The 19501-nt window shown below is 36.4% G+C and overlaps 1 protein-coding gene across 1 annotated transcript in view; it reads right to left on the bottom strand.

The window, feature by feature from the left end:
* Positions 1–19501, bottom strand: part of LOC145680335 (fatty acid synthase-like) — a 114362-nt gene that overhangs the window by 82740 nt on the left and 12121 nt on the right. The window contains exons 3-8 of the mRNA XM_081750722.1: positions 19186–19362; positions 15743–15943; positions 13504–13742; positions 6116–6346; positions 5149–5340; positions 2656–2784 (exon numbers count right to left, since the gene is read on the bottom strand). Of these exons, the coding sequence (XP_081606848.1) occupies positions 2656–2784; positions 5149–5340; positions 6116–6346; positions 13504–13742; positions 15743–15943; positions 19186–19362 (1169 nt within the window). The remainder of the gene's footprint in view (positions 1–2655; positions 2785–5148; positions 5341–6115; positions 6347–13503; positions 13743–15742; positions 15944–19185; positions 19363–19501) is intronic.

Below are 19501 nucleotides of genomic sequence, written 5' to 3'. Positions count from 1 at the left end.
AACTGGCAATTTCAGCAGAAGAATATCACCATCGATGCCTCTTTTGTATCTTGATATTTTGGTTATAACACTTGCTTTTCTCAGAGACAGTGTGTTCGTTCTATTATAAGATTACATTATATTACATTATAAATTCTGATGGTGACCAAATTCATGTCTGCTATACCTAACGCAGGATTCGATAAGGCTTCTTATGAAACATAAGTAGTAACAAAGCAATATTGTATAAACACGGTTGTTCAGCGGTAAATTAAATATAAACACCAATAAATTTAAACTTCTTTTTGCTTCACAGAGTAACGTGGAAATATTTAAAAAAAAAATTATGCCATACACACACACACACACACACATCCTCACTAAAAAAATTTCTTACTTATAACTTGACGATGCTCTCAGCTGTTAGTGAAAATTTGACATTGAATATGATTTTCTTTGAACAATCTATGACACTATTTTAGAAGAGCAAGGTGAATATCTTTCGAGTTTACTGATAGTTTAATGAAGAAGTTGAGTAGGAACAGCTCGGGTTCAGGAGAGGTAAGGGCACAAGAGATGCAATTAGATTATTAAGGGTGGCCGGTGAAAGCTTTATAGAAAAAGAGAAAGAGGTGTATGTGGTATTTATTGATCTAGAAAAGGTTTTTGACCGTGTGAATTGAGAATTGTTTTTAGAAGTTCTAAAGAAGATTGGATTGGAATGGAATGATCAAAGACTCATAAGAAACTTATATATGAACCAACAAGTAAGTGTTAGAATTGGGGAGAAAATTAGAGAGAAGAGTGCAATTGGAAGGGGAATTTGAGAGCGATGCTTTTCTCTAGTCCACATTATTTAATATCTATCTAGAAGAAATAGTGAAAAAGAGTTTACAAAATCAAGACGGCATTTCAGTAGGAGTTAGAGTGATTAGGTGTATACGGTTTGCAGATGAAATGGCGCTTGTTGCAGAATCTGAAGAGATAATCAATAAGATGTTAAGAAACTTGAGGAGGGGTTGTGAAGAAAATGGGATAAAAATAAATATTAGAAAGACAAAAGCCATGGTGATTGGAATGAAGGAGTCAGTGTCAAATATAGAAATAGGAGAGAAGAAAATAGAAAAGATGACTAGTTTGCGATACCTGGACAGTATTGTTAGTGATGTAAAAAGTGTGAACGTGAAATAAAAGCAAGGATAGGGAATGGCGAAAAGAAACCTTTAAGAGGAAGAAAATATTTTGTGAGACCTTGAATAAAGAGTTGAGAAAAAGATTTATAAAATGCTTCGTGTGGAGTATTGTGATGTATGGGACAGAAACATAGACATTACGCAAACATGATGAAAAACGACTGGAAGCTTTCGAAATGTGAGTGTGGAGAAGAATGCCGCGAACTGGCTGGCTCGAACGGAAAACGAACGAGTGAGTGTTTGAAATGGTGGGGGATTAGAGAAGAATTTTAGATATTATTAAGAAGAGGAAGAGAAACTTGTTGGGACATTGGCTAAGAAAGAACTGTGTTATGAGGGAGGTGCTAGAGAGTATGGTGGCGGGAAAGAGAAGGAGGGGGCGAAGGAGACTATAATTAATGGACGATATCAAACAGAGAAATCGTACGTGAAGATGAAGAGGTTAGCAGAAGACGTGGAACATGGAAGCTTCTCAGCAAGTGACCTGTTGATAATGGCAGAATACCTATGATGATGATGATGATAGATAAAAATAAATTTCACATACACTTCAAATACTACACTTTTTATATGAAGTACTACAGATTCTGTTAATTTAGTCGATGTTTGAAACTACGAGAAACTGACAAAGAAAGTAATGACTTCAATATATTATACATGTAAGTCCAGCGGTCGAATTGACTTTTAGCATTTTAAAGGGGGCCGACTACTAAAAATGATACAAAATCTAACCATTTTTCTTTTACCCGTTTTTCGTAAGTGGAAAGAGATAATGAAATGTAACTTACTACAATAATAGATAATGTTATTCTACACCAGAAAATACTGAATCAAAAGAATTTTCAGTGTTGCCATCCATAGAAATTACAGTTTGGCCAGAATATGAATTACCCAAAAAAATCTAGGTTAAGACAGCGACTAGGAAAATGAACTCAACGTTAATTGATGACTTATCATATTATCTTGGTTCCTTGTTAACTACTTTTTAAATAGTATTCGTATTTATTTTGTGCTGTTTATTACAAAATTATTTATTTTGTACGGTTTATTACAAAGTATTCGTACGGTTTATTACAAAAATATTTATTTTGTACGGTTTATCACAAAATAAATAAAAATATTATTTGAAAAGTAGTTAACAAGGAACCAAGATAATATGATAAGTCATCAATTAACGTTGAGTTCATTTTTCTAGTCGCTGTCTTAACCTAGATTTTTAGGTAATTCATATTCTAGCCACACTGTAATTTCTATGGATGGCAAATTCAGTATTTTCAGATGTTGAATAACATTATTTATTATTGTAGTAAGTTACATTTCATTATCTCTTTCCACTTACGAAATACGAGCGAAAGAAAAATGGTTAGCTTTCGTATCATTTTTAGCAGTCTGCCCCCTTAATTTACTGCCTGTATGCCATAACGACCCATACTGTTCAAATTCGATTACAAATTCTATATCACTACCGGTCTCTCATACTTACAGATACTTCATTTATCCGCTCGTTAGCTTCTAAAATGGTATATCCTCTGAATGGATGACCATAAATATTTTGTGAATGAATCTCATGAAGTAGTCCGATGAAATCGTCATCTCTTGGTCTTTCTTCCACCTGTAATGAAAAGAGTCAATGGATCAGCAGGACGTACAAATGCACAGAAGATTCCAAATTTCTATTTTTGGATTAAAGAATCCATTATATTTCAGTCAAAAATTTTCTTGTAGGTCTTATATCTGGAGAACTACATATAGTGTAGCCAAACCCAAACTATCACTTAACTCATTATGATGTGCTTATTCGAAAAAAAAAAAAAAAAAAAAAAAAAAAAAAACTCGATTTAGAGGCCGTTTAAAAATTTTGTGGCTCCTGATCTAAAACTAATTACTGGTCAAGATCGCAATCTTTTGATGCATATTTTTTTGGGATCATTCCTAAAATTCTTACCCAAGATTGCAATCTTTTGATCCCTTTTTTTTGGATCACTCCTGGAATTCTTGTTGGTATATAAAAATAAACCTTACGGCGGGCAAGTACACTACAATCGCTTTCGCTAAACTTCTTATCAGTAAGGGAAAGGAAAACAAAAATAGGAGAAAAAAAGACAGAAATTAAATAGTATAAAAGTAAACTTTAAGCGTAGATTATGGTGCCTATCTGAACGCTTAACAGATACTTCTATGTTCTTTAATTCGATTCTTTTCTTTGTCTTTTCCGTTCCTCTTTTATCTAGTGAAATATTTAGCGAAAGTTCTCATAGTGTACTTTGTATCAGATTAGGGCGACCATACGTCCCGTTTTGACCGAGACAATCCAGTTTTCTGGGTGTGTCCCGGCCGTCCCGTCAGTATATGAAAAAAAAAGTAGTATTTGTCCCGTTTATGCAAGTGAAAGAAGTAAACATCAAACCCAAACCTTACGGGCATGGCAAGAGATGCTGGTAGCTTAAAACCTGGCAGCCGAGGGTATTGGGTGGTGTTGGCAACACTGGAAAAGTTAGTAAAACGCGAGGAGGTTTCGTTGTCTACAGAAGGGATTTTTTCTTCTGAGGATCGTGTGCGTCCCTAGCAGTCTGTTGTACAATTTAAGTGCGGAAACAGGAATTGTGTATTTGTTTCCAGACGTGTGGACGAAGGACTATACACAAATATTTTAAAATTAATGATCCTTAGCTATGGCTACACTTGGAATTTATTGAATCATTCCCCTCTATAATGAGCACCTTGATGAGATGGCAACACTAGACCTCCCAAGTTAGTAAACTTAACTTAGTGAATGCAATAGGAACTTCCAGTAAGTACGATTGGAGTAATTTATGTGTTCACTTAGTTATCCGTCTTAGGAACTCTTGAGTTCATATGTTCATCATGCGACACAAAACATTTCAATAACTACCGTTTGTACGTAATGTATATTTGCTCGACACAGAAAGTAAATTTTAATTTTTGGTTTATGAAAAAAAAAAATGTCTGATTAAACTATGCTACAAAATATGCTACAAAATAGATGACTATGTTACAATAATTTAAAATGAGTTTTAAAGTTCAAATTTGGTATTTGTTTCACAGATTTTGCTAGTTTATTATATATTTTTATTTCTATGTGGTGTTACGAGTGTTGAGCTTTTGTTAGCCGGTTATCTTGCATACGAATATGATTTATGGTTTTACTGTTGGGTTCGTTTACTATATCAAATATGAATACATAGAGACGGAAAAAGAGAGGAAATTCCCCTCCAAAATTCTGTACAAATGGAATATTTACGAAAACATAAGACTTAAATTGATCCAAGGAAAATACCATAAGTTTTCGAAATTAAAATTTAGCTGTACAAATATTATATGGACTAAATGCCATGTAAATAAATATATGCATTTAGGAGAATTACTGTTAAATGCTCATGAGGTACGTGGCTGGGTAATCAAAATATAAGTGGCTGCACTGAGACACTATTTTGGTATTTATAATGCATGTTCAACAGAATGTTGAATTTTTTTTGTGAATGCGGGCTTTTAACACGGTTGGTCGACTAGTACGGATAAAGGACATGGCTCGTATAATAGTGACATGCAATCGTAGATTAATTTATCTTAGCTCCGGAAGGCGGTTGGTCAACTCCGGCAAAGTCTCCTCAGAAGCAGGCCTGTATTCACAGGGGACTAAGGGGGGCTGGGTCCCTCCTAAATTTTTACTGGTTCCCCTAAACTTTTCACGGTAGACTTGCAAATGAACTATAATATGGTTGGATCGGGCCCCCTAACGTCTACTGTCCCCCTACATTTTTGGGGGGCTGGCTATGGACCTTCCCAGAAGTATGTCTGGGGGAAACACTGCCCAAAGTCCCTTCTGAATACACTACTGACAATACAAAACAAGAATATGAGATGCAACCAAGTACACAAATAAATATAGGTAAATTCAGAAACACAAGTAAGCATACAGCACATACACAAGCAAATAGATGAACAATATGCTAACCTTTTTCAAGAAAAATTCCACAGCTTCTTCCGTTCTTCCCGAGACAGCCACAAGACGTGGGAGTCCATCTTGTACTGATGGAGATTTTGGTTTTGGATTACATCTGAAAACGGCGTGTGCGTTTGCACCTCCGAAACCAAAACTATTCATAGCGATAGTTCCCCCTTTAAGGGGAGTTTTCTTGGTCGCAACCTATATTACAAAATAAATACTGTAAGTTACTTTTATAATGTTATTAACCATTTACTACTTTTTTAACTTATAAAGTAATAAGTAACATATCTTATAGGGAAAATGAAGATTATACAAAGACGAGGAAGTTAGGAAGGTGGCCATCTTGTAAAGTAATAAGTAATTCATGTCTTATGGGAAAATGCAAATTATACAAAGATGAAATGGTTAGGAAGGTGGCCAACTTATATGGTAATAAGTAATTTATGTCTTACAGGAAAATGCAAGTCATACAAAGATGAGAGAGTTACTAAGATGGCCAACTTATAAAGTAATAACTAATTTACGTCTTATGGGAAAGTGCAGATTACACAAAGAAGAAGCAGTTAGGAAGGTGACCAACTTATAAAGTAATAAGTAACTTATGTTTCATGGGAAAATGAAAGTTACACAAAGACGAAACAGTTAGTAAGGTGGCCAACTTATAAAGTAATAAGTAACTTATGACTTATGAGAAAATGCAGATTATACAAAGACGAGGCAGTTAGGAAGGTGGCTAAATTATAAAGTAATAAGTAACTTATGTCTTATGAGAAAATGCAGGTTAAACAAAGACGAGACAGTTTGGAAGCTGGTCAACTTATAAAGTAAAGAAGTAATTCATGCCTCAAGGGAAAATTTAGGTTTTACAAAGACAAGACAAAGTTAAGAAGATGGTCAACTTAGAGAAGTGACCAAGTTAACAGATAACTTTTACTGCAATTGTAAATTTTATGTAACATCAGAAACATTTTACCTGCAGTCGTCCATCTTGTAATGCTTTGATATTTGGATTTGGCTTCTTAAAATGTAAAGTTGGTGGAACGAATCCAGTATTCATGATCAACACACATTTTGCCAGTGCGCACATACCAGAAGCGGGTTCGGAATGACCCATATTTGATTTTACGCTTCCAACTATCAACGGAGAGTTTCGTTTCTTCAAAAATACTTCTGTTATTGCTCCTGCTTCCTGTGGATCCCCAACCTGTAAATAAAAAAATAAAAATAAAAAGTATTAAATTAGATACATAAATCATCAATTCATAATAATAATAATAATAATAATAATAATAATAATAATAATAATAATAATAATAATAATAATAATAATAATAATAATAATAGAAAGCAAATATTTTTCATGCATTTTGTGAAGTATTATACAGTACAAGTTGTAAACTTCAATCCATACCGTCTATACGATTCGCATATATTTTAATCACGCTCGATTCTAGCCATAGGAGCTAAATACACGGTTCTGATTGGTTGAAGTTATCCGTTTCTCGCCACGTAGCATACGTATAGCACAAATCGAACGCCAGTTGCTGTCAATTCTCGTGCCCAAGCATGCTAGCTCATGGGCTAGCAATAAAAATTGCTTTTGCGTGGGTTCAAACCCAGCAACACAAGTATTTTTTATTTATTTTTTAATCTTCGTAACACTTCTATCATTAAAATAAGATAAAAATAATATTCATTTGCCCTCGTACGTAATAAATAATGAATAAAAAGTGATTTACTTATGTTACAAAACAGCTGAGCGAGCGTCAGCGAGTGAAGAGGGTTAGAAGCCCCGCAAGGCTCGTTTTGTTCTAACTTTACCTCCATGATAATACTACGTGATATTATGTCACACTCGGGTAGTGCAACTTTGATGTAAATCTAACCTCACGCGCTTCCTTGTGACCAACTTAAAACAGTTAACTAGGGTAGCGCGTGAAAAAAAATATGCATATGATTCATAATTTGTAAAAAAAAAAGAAAAAAAGGAAAGAAAAGAAAAAGAAAAAAGCAAACATCATAACATATAATACAGTTGTTAGTGTTGATCAAGGATCTTATAAAATATAGGATCTGCCCTTACAACAAAATCTTGAAGCCATACGTCACCCCTACTCTGCCCACTCTGCCCAATAGGATCGCAATGCTTTGAGCCAACAATCATGGCGGAAACGAAAGTAGCCAATCAGACGATGCAAGAAACGAGAGTAGCCAATCAGACTTGGCGATGCTCAGTTGTTTTTTGGCTTCATTGGTTTAATAGGATGAAGATACATATGGGCAGATCCTCTATTTTATAACATCCTTGGTGTTGATAGCAAACTTTTCCCAATGATTGCATTCAGGGCCGGATCCAGGATTTTCTGAGGGGGGGTGCACCCAAAAACTGCCAGTACATTAGAATTAAATTTGAGTTTTTTAAATACCTTTAGGCATTTGTAACGTGAATGAGGAAATGCTGCTGTGGAAATGCTAAGTGTCTGCTCTCGGTCCTTCAACCTTCAGAAAATTGACTGAAACTATTGATTTTGCAAAACTCACTGCTAGCTTCTCACTTTAGGTAGTGTATATTTACAACGAAGGGGAGGGGGGTGCACGTGCAACTTTGCACGCCCCTAAATCCGGCCGTGATTGCATTATATTTTAACAGTTTTTTACGGGCAAACTTTAATATCAATACAGAAAATAGTTGGATTAAATTTATAACTGTTAGACTATGTTTTGTGAATATGTGGAAAATCATAAATACGACACGTACCTAGGTAGTATGCAAAAATTTAAAAATGAAATATTTCAGTTTTACGTGCCAAAATTATGCCCCACAGACTGAAATGGCCAGATGATTAAGAAAATTGAATGATTATGAAAGCAATAGTGGAATCAGAATGTGGGAGAAGACGAAAGAACCCTAAGAAAATTTACGGACACGATATTGTCCACTAAAAACTAGCTATCGTGACCTGAGAGTGAGATCAAATCTGGAATCATTCACATCAAAGGCGAGTTCTCAACTACTCGTTTGCAATTTTTAGTTATCAGCAGTGGCGTATTAAGGGGGGAGGGCTTCCGGGCTTAAGCCTCTCCGAAATCTTACTTAATATAGTAAAGTATATGAAACATCTTGCAGAATTTTCACAATTTCATGCAAAGCCCCCTCGAAAGTTAGCCAAGCCCCCCTGAAACAAAATCGTAAATACGCCACTGGTTATAGTTTTAATATTAGAAGTTTATATGAAAGAAGATATGGGAACACGTTATACAAGGAGAAGTGCTCATTCTTTATACAAGAATATGAGTATGATATTATTAGTACACACATACACACACACACACACACACACACATATATATATATATATATATATATATATATATATATATATATATATATATATATATATATATATATATACTAGCAGCGTTCACCCCGCTTCGCTGCGGTCACCCCGGAACGCAATAAACTTTGTTACTTAGATAATTTTTACTTTTTCGCTTTCAAGTGATATGATAAAAACCATAGAAGATTGCAGTAAATCTTAACATTATATCGCCTGTCATTTATGTTAACCCGCCCCGCTTCGCTGCGGTCATCCCGGTGCTGGCATATTGTAAAAGTGTCTGTAAAAATAAGCAAATCAATTAAAAAATTTTAAACAGAAGATTCAAGCTATTTTCCGCTGTATATCGCCTGTCATTTATGTTAACCCGCCGAGTGACACGGTCATGCGGGTTGCATATAAATACGTTTATTTTTACCTATGATGAACTAATAACAAAGGATTTGTACGTTATGGACACTTGAATGGTCAATTATCTCAAGACACTGGTAATTAAAAATTAAAGTGATATGATAAAAACCATCTAGGGTCCAAATCCTAATAACCCCCCAAAAATGAAAGAAATTGGTTCAGCCGTATTAGCGTGATGAGCGGACAAAGAATTGTACGTTCTCTTTTATATATATAGATATATCCAGAGAGAGATAGTTTTCTAGCGGTACGGCGTACCGACAACTTTTAAATATGAACGTAATATTTCCTCTTCTAAACTGAAATTGAACTTAACTAAACTAAAAGCCAGCACAAAAATTCTTTGTAATTTTTCGCAGAAAAGCCTTTAGGGGAAGTGGGGGCATAATGGACACCTTAATGAAACTGAAATAGCAACGCTGCTATGAATGGAAAGTCGATGATTTTGCAGTACAATATTCTTTCTTCTTTCTTCTACATGTATAAATAGGTGAAAGGCGTGAAAGGTTTACCAAACAAGTTGTAAGTACAAATAAATTGACCTATTGTGAATGACCGTTTTACCCCAACCCCCTGGGTAAAATGGCCTTATCCTTGGAACATATACATATTAACCAAAATTGTGTTCTGTTTCGATAAGAAAATGTTAGTTTCCTTATTAATTGAAGATGTTGATGAAACAATTAATTGTAGAACTATAAAACAATAAACAACGAAAATAATACTAAAATAAAACTAAATGAAAAAGAAAATACGAAGTGGAACAGAGGGGCTATCAAAAAATTTCGAGACTAGTTCTCTAACATGCCAACAGATGACAAAACAAGGACACACGCTCGATCACAGGGAGCACTGACTTCATACTATTCATAGAGTAATATATTACCCTGTTCAATTCGACACGGGATATTTTATTCCCCTGTACAATGTAAAGGGACCATTTTGCCTCAATCTCGAAATAACTTTCAAAAACCCTTCATCTGCTATCCATCATCTTCCACAACGAAATTATGCATGATTGTTTGATGGTCAAATCTTTCTCACTATGTATGTGTGCACCATGTTTTATTCAAGTAATTCTTTTTTTCAGTAACAAATAGAATATTCACTATATGTCTTATATTGACATACCATCAAAATGGTTTTCTCCGCTTATTTCACACGCTATTGAAGGTAGCGACATCTCTTTTTCTAAACACTTCCTGGCACACTAACTACGGCTTGTGCAGTAGTACCAACTCTCTGTCACCAGAGGAACACCGCTATATACCGGGATGACCATCTTGCCCCGGAGGGTCATTATGTTCCTACTTCCCCTACTCATTAATTGTTTTTATTCGTTATTAGAAAGAGTATTAAATGAAAACATCACCTAGACTTTTTTCGCAAAGATTATCCATTAGTTTAGCAGAGGTTTATAGAACATTTTGCTACCATGACTATCTCAAAATTAATTCTTTGAGATAAGTAATTAATTTTATTTATTTATTTATTGAACAAATTCGTAGACATTGAACAGTGTAATTTGCCGTTTTACCCAGGGAAATATTAACAAATATTACGACCATTAGGAGGACCTAGGCGCAGATGGGCGGACAATGGGAGGCGCAAATGGGAGATGGATCTCGCAGAAATAGGAATACAAAGTAGAAACTGAATCCAGCTGGCTAAGGATAGAAGTCAGTGGAGAGTTTTTGTGAACACGGCATTGAACCTCTGGGTTCCATAGGCCACAGAGTTACTTAGTTAGTTTTAATATTAACAACAGGAAAAAAGTAAAATAAAATAAAATAAAGTAAAAAAAAAAAAAAACAAAGTATCAACAGCAATAAGAACAGCAGTGTTGACAAAGAGTGCAAAAGTAATATTATGTGGCCAACACTCGTTTAATTACTGTCAAACACCGAATAGCTCGAAAAAAAAAATAATGTCCACATTAGTTGTTAGATGATTACAATAGTTCGGTATTCTCTGAAAGAAAGACCTCAAAGTAATGGTAATACTGTATAATTGCCAACCGGGATGGGCAAGATGGAATAGATGAGTATTCCGGGATTTGCGGGAAGGGACACGTAAGGATAGTTCCTGAAATAAACTTTCCATTTTTAAGTTCCCAATAACTACGAAGAAATTTCAGGTCAGTTATTTTTGTGTGCTCCCGGGGCCTGGATATTAAGATATCGTAAGAGTTCCTCCTTGGGTAATATTCGAAGTTTGGGAATACGAAAGTGTACTGTAGAAATAAAGAAATTGAGAATAGAATCCAGTCTAGAGAGATGTGTAGGTTCATCCATGACCCATATGGGAGTGCAGTATTCGATCTTAGACAATATTAGCGTTTTATAGTATGTTGCTAGTAATACTACAGTGCGTAGTTCACTAAAACGGGAATGAAGCCCCAACATACACGAATTAATTTCTTAACTATTGAGGAGATATGGTCAGAGAACGTGAGTTTCGAATCAAAGACGATACCAAGATCATTATATTATGACTAGCAGAATGTGTTATGGGAGAACCGTTAATATGATATTTAGAGGGAATATGAGACTTTTTCAGAATAATGGTAATACTGTTATGCTGTTAAGTTTCAATTGCCACGTTTCACAACAGGCTATAAAGTAGTCTTCCTGTAGGACCATCGCGTCGTGGAAACACGATATTTCTCTGCATAACTTACCATCATCAGCAAAAAATATAGGGCCACTGGGATTCGCTGATATATGTGAGCAGAGGTCGTCCATATACAGGACAAATAGCAAGGGTACAAGTACACTCCCCTGAGGCACACCGCAATTTACAGGTTGGAGTTAGAAGTCGTTTCTGAATGAACAACTTTCTTTTTACTGCCCTTCAAGTAGCTGGTGATTAAAGAGAGAAAATTACCATGTGCATGCTATAGGAAAGCTTGTGGAGAAGATGAATGTGACTGAGAATCAAAGGCCTTGGAGAGATCAAAATACTAGATAATACATAATTGAGCATTGTTATTCATACATTTAACTGCACAGGAAGAAAAAAATAATTAAATTTGTGAGACTTGGGCTTTACGGTAGAAAGCGATGCTGAGAAGTGTGGATGTAAGGTGACATGAATTTAAGTAACCTAAAATAAATTTGTTTAAAAGCATAAAATATGAAAAGATGAGTACGACACTCACTACTTGGCTGTCCACCATCTTATCAGGATCTTCGAGCATATATATTTTTCACGCGCTACTCTAGCCAGCTGTTTTTAAGTTGGTCACAAGAAAGCGGGTGAGGTTATATTTACATCGAAGTTGCACCACCCGACTGTGACGTAATGTCACGTTTTATTATATGGGGGCAAAGGTGGAACAAAACGAGCTCTACGGAGATTCTAACCCCTTCGCTCGCTGACCGTAGGTCAGGTATGTTTCGTAGCGTGAGTAAATAATTTTTTATCCATAAAATTTGTGTGCAAAGTGGACTAATTTACCACATGACATTATGTCACGACCGCATGGTGCAACTTCAATGTAAATTTAACTACACCCCAAGGGGAGGCAAAGAAGCGTATGCCTACCTTTCCCCTTCCCGGTGACTCCGACACCTCCCCCTTCTAACTCCCCACTACCCATATAACCCGTCGCTTCTTACTCTCCTGTTGCTTTATAACGACATTGTTTATAAGGACTATCAGAAATTTCTAGATAAAAATCACACTTTATGCATTATATATTACGTACAAGGGGCAAATGTGTATTATTTTTTATCTTATTTTAATGGTGTTATGAAAATTAAAAAAAAAACACTTTCCATTAGCCGGGTTTGAACCCACACCAAAGGCGATTTCTATTATTAACCCACTCACTAGCATGCTTGGCTTCGAGGACTGATAGCAGCTGGCGTTTGATTTGCGCTATATATATGCTACGTGGCGAGAAACGGATAACTCCAACCAATCAGAACCATATATTTAGTTCCTATTGCTAGAGTCGAGCGTGATTAAAATATATGCGATTTTCGAGTGAATATCTCAAACAATTGAAAATTTGAAAACTCATATATTTTCTTACTCTTTCTTTCAGAATTGTTCGAACAGTAGTGATAGCGAGATAGACGAAAAAGCGTGTTGACATTGCAAATTATCAAAATATCGAACAATTATGAAATGACAATTAACAATGTTATTAGTAAACATAAATAAATATCTTACTGGGCGCAGTTTTATTATACGCATCCACAGATTGTAAAATTTGCGGAGAAATTTGGGGAAGTCTTTAATTTGCCCATTTTATGTCGAGAACAGAACCCAACAAAACTTGGCGGTGCTTCTAACCCGTTCCTACTACTACTACTGCTTCTACTATGGATCCGTCTAGTAAAACTGCACGTCTTACTGTAACGTGGATACAGTAACGGGGAGTTACAACTTCACACTTCATTCATTTGTCGAGTCTAACTTTATGAAAAATCTTTTATGAATTGAAAGTTCTTTTATGTATGATAATTCACTCCACCGCCTCCACCTTTGTGAGTCCTCCTGTCTTTCAGTTCTATCTGTAAAGGGGCATGTACAGCTATAGTAAGAAAGTAGGAAGGGAATTCAGGCAACACAGATTCAGCTAATATTAATTTACGTATCTTACCTTAGTCCCTGTTCCATGTGCTTCGAAATATCCCACTTCACTGGGATCAACTCCTGCTTCAGCATATGTTTGTTCGAGGAGGATCTGTTGAGTCTTTCCTGAAGGAAAAGTTATTCCTTCCACGGTATAGCCATCAGTGTTCGTTTTTACGTGAACAATATTTCCATAAATGCGTCTTGCTGCAGTGGCTTTTTGCAGGAAAATAGCAGAGATAGTTTCAGCACGAACATAACCATCGCCTGTATCAAACAATTATATATAAATAACGCGTACGTGAAACAAAGTTTATAGGCACATGCCTGAAAACGCCTGAAAACTGAGGAAAATATAAAAACTTTAGTGAGTTAGGCTGAAACCCAAGAACTCTTTGTACTACAGCCGAAGAAATCGATGGTGAGATATTTTTAACATTTGAGAAAGAAGGTAAATAAAGTATGTATATGTCATGCAGTTAATTTTGCTCACTTCTATTTTAATATGATCTTTACACTACACGTTTTGAAACAACGTACCATTAACATCGCCTTGCAGAACAAACATGAACAAACCGTACATTTTGATTTTGAACATCAATTATAATTGTAGGATTGAATTCAACCAAATACAAATCATTACAGACGTCAATTGAAACAATTACTTCAATATTCTAATGGTATGATAAATTTAACTGAAAATTTTGTGTGTTAATCGCAAGGAAAGAAAAGTTTTTTTAAAAAAATTTAAAGCAAAAGTCAGAAAATTACAGTTTTCGTTATCACTTACACACTGAGTTATAATATTTGTATATTCTTGTATATTCTATGCTATTACTATATTGATGTATATCAAGTGCAAAATAAACAAGAATATCACTCGATTTCAATAATTCAAAACCTTGTTTTCATTAACTTTTTATGTTTTAATTACAAAAGCCATTCACTTTAAAAAAAATCGACATAATACTAACTTCTTTTACCTTACGTTATGATCTTACATTCCATTTTTAAAACTATGAGTATAGAATAAACTCTGATTGTTTTTCATAATACACTGGGGGCGAGGGCGCCTGGGAATTCTCGCCCCGGGCGCTTACAACCCACGCGACGGCCCTGTTTAGATCATTTTAAGAGGGAGTAATGACAAGAGTACTACTTTTGGAACATTAGTGGTTGCCTGGACACTGTTAGTGGTTGGACGTGCATTGCATCTGCTCTGATCAAACAATGGACTTCACATTACATTAACACTTCAAAAGGGCTAAGGACCCTTTATGAGAAATAAGTAATCGTTAAAAAGTCGTTTCGTGGCGAATACCTTGTTCGAAGCACACGATGTCAGCGGGACTGACAAATATGAGGCCAAAACTAAAAGTTTTGCATAATAAGTGTAAATATAACATTAATCATTTTACTTGTTAACAACCACGCAGGTATGTAGTATGTTAGCTAACCAATAAATAGGTCAAGAAGTTGTATTGTATCTGATTTAGTGCATTTTCCAGTAAATGATTGTTTATTTAAAATTTATGTGCGTGGTAGTTAAAGAGTTGTTGTACATGCTGGGGAAGAACAGCGTGATTGGCATTACCTTTTCGACGTAGCAATCATTAGACCAACTTGCAATTGCTTAGTCTCGAACTCGGGCGTTCCAGTGTTTGATTCCTTCCATGAGTCATTATTTAGAGAAGGACCCGCTCCGTTTAATCAGCTTCACCGTACCTGCTTTTTAGTTCGGTTTTTAATCGATTACAATGAAGGTGGTGTACTGAGCTGAACTTAGCTGGTGTTCCCGGAATTGCTTACCCCTTTTCGGGGAGGAGTGAACACAATGCTGTAACCATCTTGGTGGTCGTTAAGTGATGATCGATCAATCACAAAGTAAAAAAGGTATAAACCTTTTATGATCTGAGATCTGCTGCCGTCAAATATCTGTGCGACTATAAATCACATGTCTTTGTGAGATTGTATCACAAATTTTGATTACATGAATTTTATTTATATCAGCAAGAAGAATCAACAAATAGCCGGGAACGAAAACTGGTTTGGAATCCTTTTCAATGTAAGGGAATTACCTACTTACTGTAAATAACTTCAGAGGGATGATTGTAAGTGAAATTGTATTTGAAACTTAAAATTTTTGTAAAAAAGTTTTGCATTTGCCATTAGGACTGGTCACTCATTCCCAATTTCCAAAATCGCAGAGTGCTTACTGGTTTCCTTACAAAACAATATTTGTAAGTGAAATTGTAAATGAAACTTACCACTTTCATCGAATGTTTTACATCTACCATCAGGACTGGTCATACCCAACCTCCAGAACTGCAGAGTGCCAACTGGTTTCATGAGGAGATTGACTCCAGCGACGATTGCCGCATCACATTGTCCTGTTCTCATGGCCATGTATGCTTGTTGTAACGCCATGGTGGAGGATGAACATGCAGTGTCAACAGTATAGCTTGGACCTAGAACAAATATATATACAGCGTAAGGGCATAATACATGTTAGAGTATAATAAACTTCAATGATGGTTACATGTTATTTTGAGTCCTTTACGTGGCGTCTTTAACAGAAAATTTAAATGAAATGAAAAAAATGAAATTTTGAGTTTTACGTCCTACGATTATGCCGGCTAGGCTAAAGGAGGCGGTGATGATGAGAAATGAATGAAATGATGGAATGAAGAAAGTGGGATGAAACGGGAGAACCCCGAAGAAACACCCACACACAGTGTTTGTCCACCACAAAGTTCACTTAGCGGGAGCAGGGTTTGAACCCGGGACCCCAAGCACCAGAGGTGAACGCTCTACCACTGATTTTATGTACTTTGGGTGCAAAATATGGATTGGTTATATATATATGATGTAGTATATATAGGGAATGCATCGAATTATCAGTCACCCTGTATATATATAGGGTGACTGGTAATTCGATGCATTCCTTGCAAAGGAATATTCTACAAGAACATTTTTACCTATATGAACAGGGGGTCGCAAATCAATAGTTTCTGACTAATTTGCATATGTGTGATTGTTTGAAATTTGTCTTCTTACGAGAGGTGCGAGAGAAAATTTTACTCTGACCCACTTCCCCATATTGTAGAGCTACGAAATTTTACATGCGTAATCCTGCGTACCTATGTAGGTCATGTCGTAATGTACAGCTCGTAACTCTGCACCGTTGCTGTGTTATAGGTCCGAACGTGAAGTAAGGTGTAGTGGTATAAAATCCATTACTGTACCTCAGGTAGCAGCGTGGCAACATTGCAGAAGTGCTTGTACCTAGGAAATGACTGCATAGTTGGGAAGAGGGGGAACGAAGATAGTGTGTAGTTAAGAGAAAACGGAACTATGACGAATTTCATGCCAAGGGTCGTGCACCTGTCTGGCCAGCATTCGAGCGGTGAACGGGTGCATTGTTTTCCCAGAGGCGGACAAATTTTTTCATCATCCCACGCTCTGGGATTTCAGAGAATCCCGCAACGCACACAGCAGCGAGGCATAGTGTATACTGGTAATTGTCGTACCCTTTGCCTGAAAAGCAAGTAATAATACTCCATGCTGATTTCAAATAAACGTGATCACCCCTTTGGTCGCTCAGAGTTGAACACGGACTTCCTTTGGTTGTGGTATGTCGAAAGGCTGTCATTGGCTTTGATTAATGTTTATTTATTTATTTGTGCAAGGAAGTGACTCAAGGAAGGGTTCAGATCTCCAATTATGGGGTCACATTGGTCTTTTATCTGGGTCTAGAATTTCGAAGGAACTGGCCCTAGCCTTCTGGAAGATATCATCCCGGCCTTCCTCTGGTGGAAGTGAATAAAAAGCAGGGGATACCTAATCAAACCAATGATAGTGTGCCGAAGTACCACCACCAAAGGAAGTCCATGTTCAACTCTGAGTGACCAAAGTGTTGATCACGTTTATTTGGGATCAGCATGGGGTGTTACTACTTGCTTTCTAGGCAAAGGGTACAGTACCACAATTACCAGGACACACTATGTCTCACTGTTGCGTGTGTTGCGGGATTCTGTGAATTCCCAGAACGTGGGATGCTGAAAGGGGTGTCCGTCTTCGAGAAAACAACGCACCTGCTCACTGCTCGAATGCTGGCCAGACAAATGCACTACTTTGAGCATGAAATCCGTCATAGTTCCGTTTTCTCTTGACTGCACACTATCTTCATTCCACCTCTTCCCAACCTTTCAGTCATTTGCTAAGGGCAAGCACTTCTGCGATGTTGCCACGCTGCTTTCTGAGGGGCAATAATGGATTTTAGACCACTACACCTTACTTCACGTTCGGACCTATAACACAGCAACGCTGCGAAGTTACAAGCTGTACATTACGACATGACCTATATAAGTATGCAGGATTACACGCGTGAAATTTCATCGTTCTACGATATGAGAAAGTGGCTAAGTTTAAAAATTTCTCTCGCACCTCTCGTAAGAAGACAAATTTGAAACAAATCACACGTCCAAATTACTCAGAAACTATTTGGACCTCCGGTTCATTATATATATATATATATATATATTATAATATAGATTCCTAATGACAATAAAAAGTTTAGTCCGTAACTTTAAGAAGAGCCTTCAATACAGTTTGCAACATTGTTGCAAATGGCGTATTTATGAAAAATATTTAAAATGATTGTTGTTCTCTTTCTCTTTTATAGCATTATAGCAATAGCTTTTAGTAGTTGTAATTACAAGTTCTCGCAATTATATGATTTAAGCAGTGTTGCAAACTTGAGCAATATTTAACACATCTCCGGAACGGTTTGATATATCGAAGTGCTATAAATGACAAAATAATATATAAATCCATTACAAACTAGACAGGTAACTAGATATGATACTTATCTAAGCATTTTGTTTCGAAATGAAGCATTTCAAAAAAAATCACATTTTCAAGCGCTGGTAAGTTCGTTCCTATTCATTCAAGAAAAGTCATACCACGACCATTGTATCCAACGCTAAGGTACTTTCGATATACGTTATCCTGTTTATCTCCGTTATGATGTGTGTGGTAGAGGCTTCCAAACTTTGGATATTTGTGATACTATAACATCCTTAGTTTCCATCACTGAGTAATAAATATAGTATTTTGCGTTTTCCATTTGACATGCTGATTTGAAGTATGTAATAACCTGACGTAGTGCCATTTGAAAAAAAAAAAAAAACATAACTTTATATTGGAAATCTTGAAGTTTTACGTCCCACGGATATGCCGGTTAGACTAAAGGAGACGGTGATGATGAGAGATGAGTGAAATGATGGAATGAAGAAAGTGAGAGGAAACGGGAGAACCCTGAGAAAACCCACGAGCACGGTGTTTGTCCACCACAAAGTCCACACGACGCAAGCTGGGATCGAAGAAGGGACCCCAATCACCGGAGGTGAACGCTCTATCACTGAGCCACCGCACCCACCATAACTTTATATTCGGTTGGCAACACTCTTTGCTGGCTGTTTCCGTTTAGTGGATGCAAAAATGTCCCCGTCCTTATAGTTGCTCCGTGCAAAGTTTCGCTTTTCTCTCTCTTTTGGTTTCTCTGTTATATAATTGCGGATGATCAAGATAAATTTTCCACCCTGCATATGTAAGGAGAAAAAAAAAAAAAAAGACACAAATTCTCTCTGTGATCTTACTTTTTATTCATAGCCTATTTCAATGTCTGAGTTCGTGGTCGTATACATACCTTTAAAGTCTAAGGAGTAAGAAATTCTGTTCGCCAACATAGCCCGTGCGCAGCCTGTTACTCCGTACCCGCTGATCGTGTCTGGGTCCACCAAATTAAAGATTTCTAAAGCTTCAGCATCACTGACACCAACGAACACCCCTGTGTTGCTGCCTCGAATTGAAGTTGGATTAATCCCTGGGAAAATGGAAAAAGAAAAAAAGCTTGTTATTAAAGTACGAAGAGAAGTCAAAAAGTTCCCGGAATTTTATTTTAGCTTTTTACTACAATATAAGCACAGACTTACTTAATCGCCTTGAAAGGAGGTACACTCATG

The sequence above is a fragment of the Thermobia domestica genome, chromosome 3, assembly GCF_964235325.1.
Source record: "Thermobia domestica chromosome 3, izTheDome1.hap1.1, whole genome shotgun sequence".
Lineage (NCBI taxonomy): Eukaryota > Metazoa > Arthropoda > Insecta > Zygentoma > Lepismatidae > Thermobia > Thermobia domestica.
Note: the sequence above shows the minus strand (reverse complement) of the source record. Positions and strands in the feature narration are given on the sequence as shown.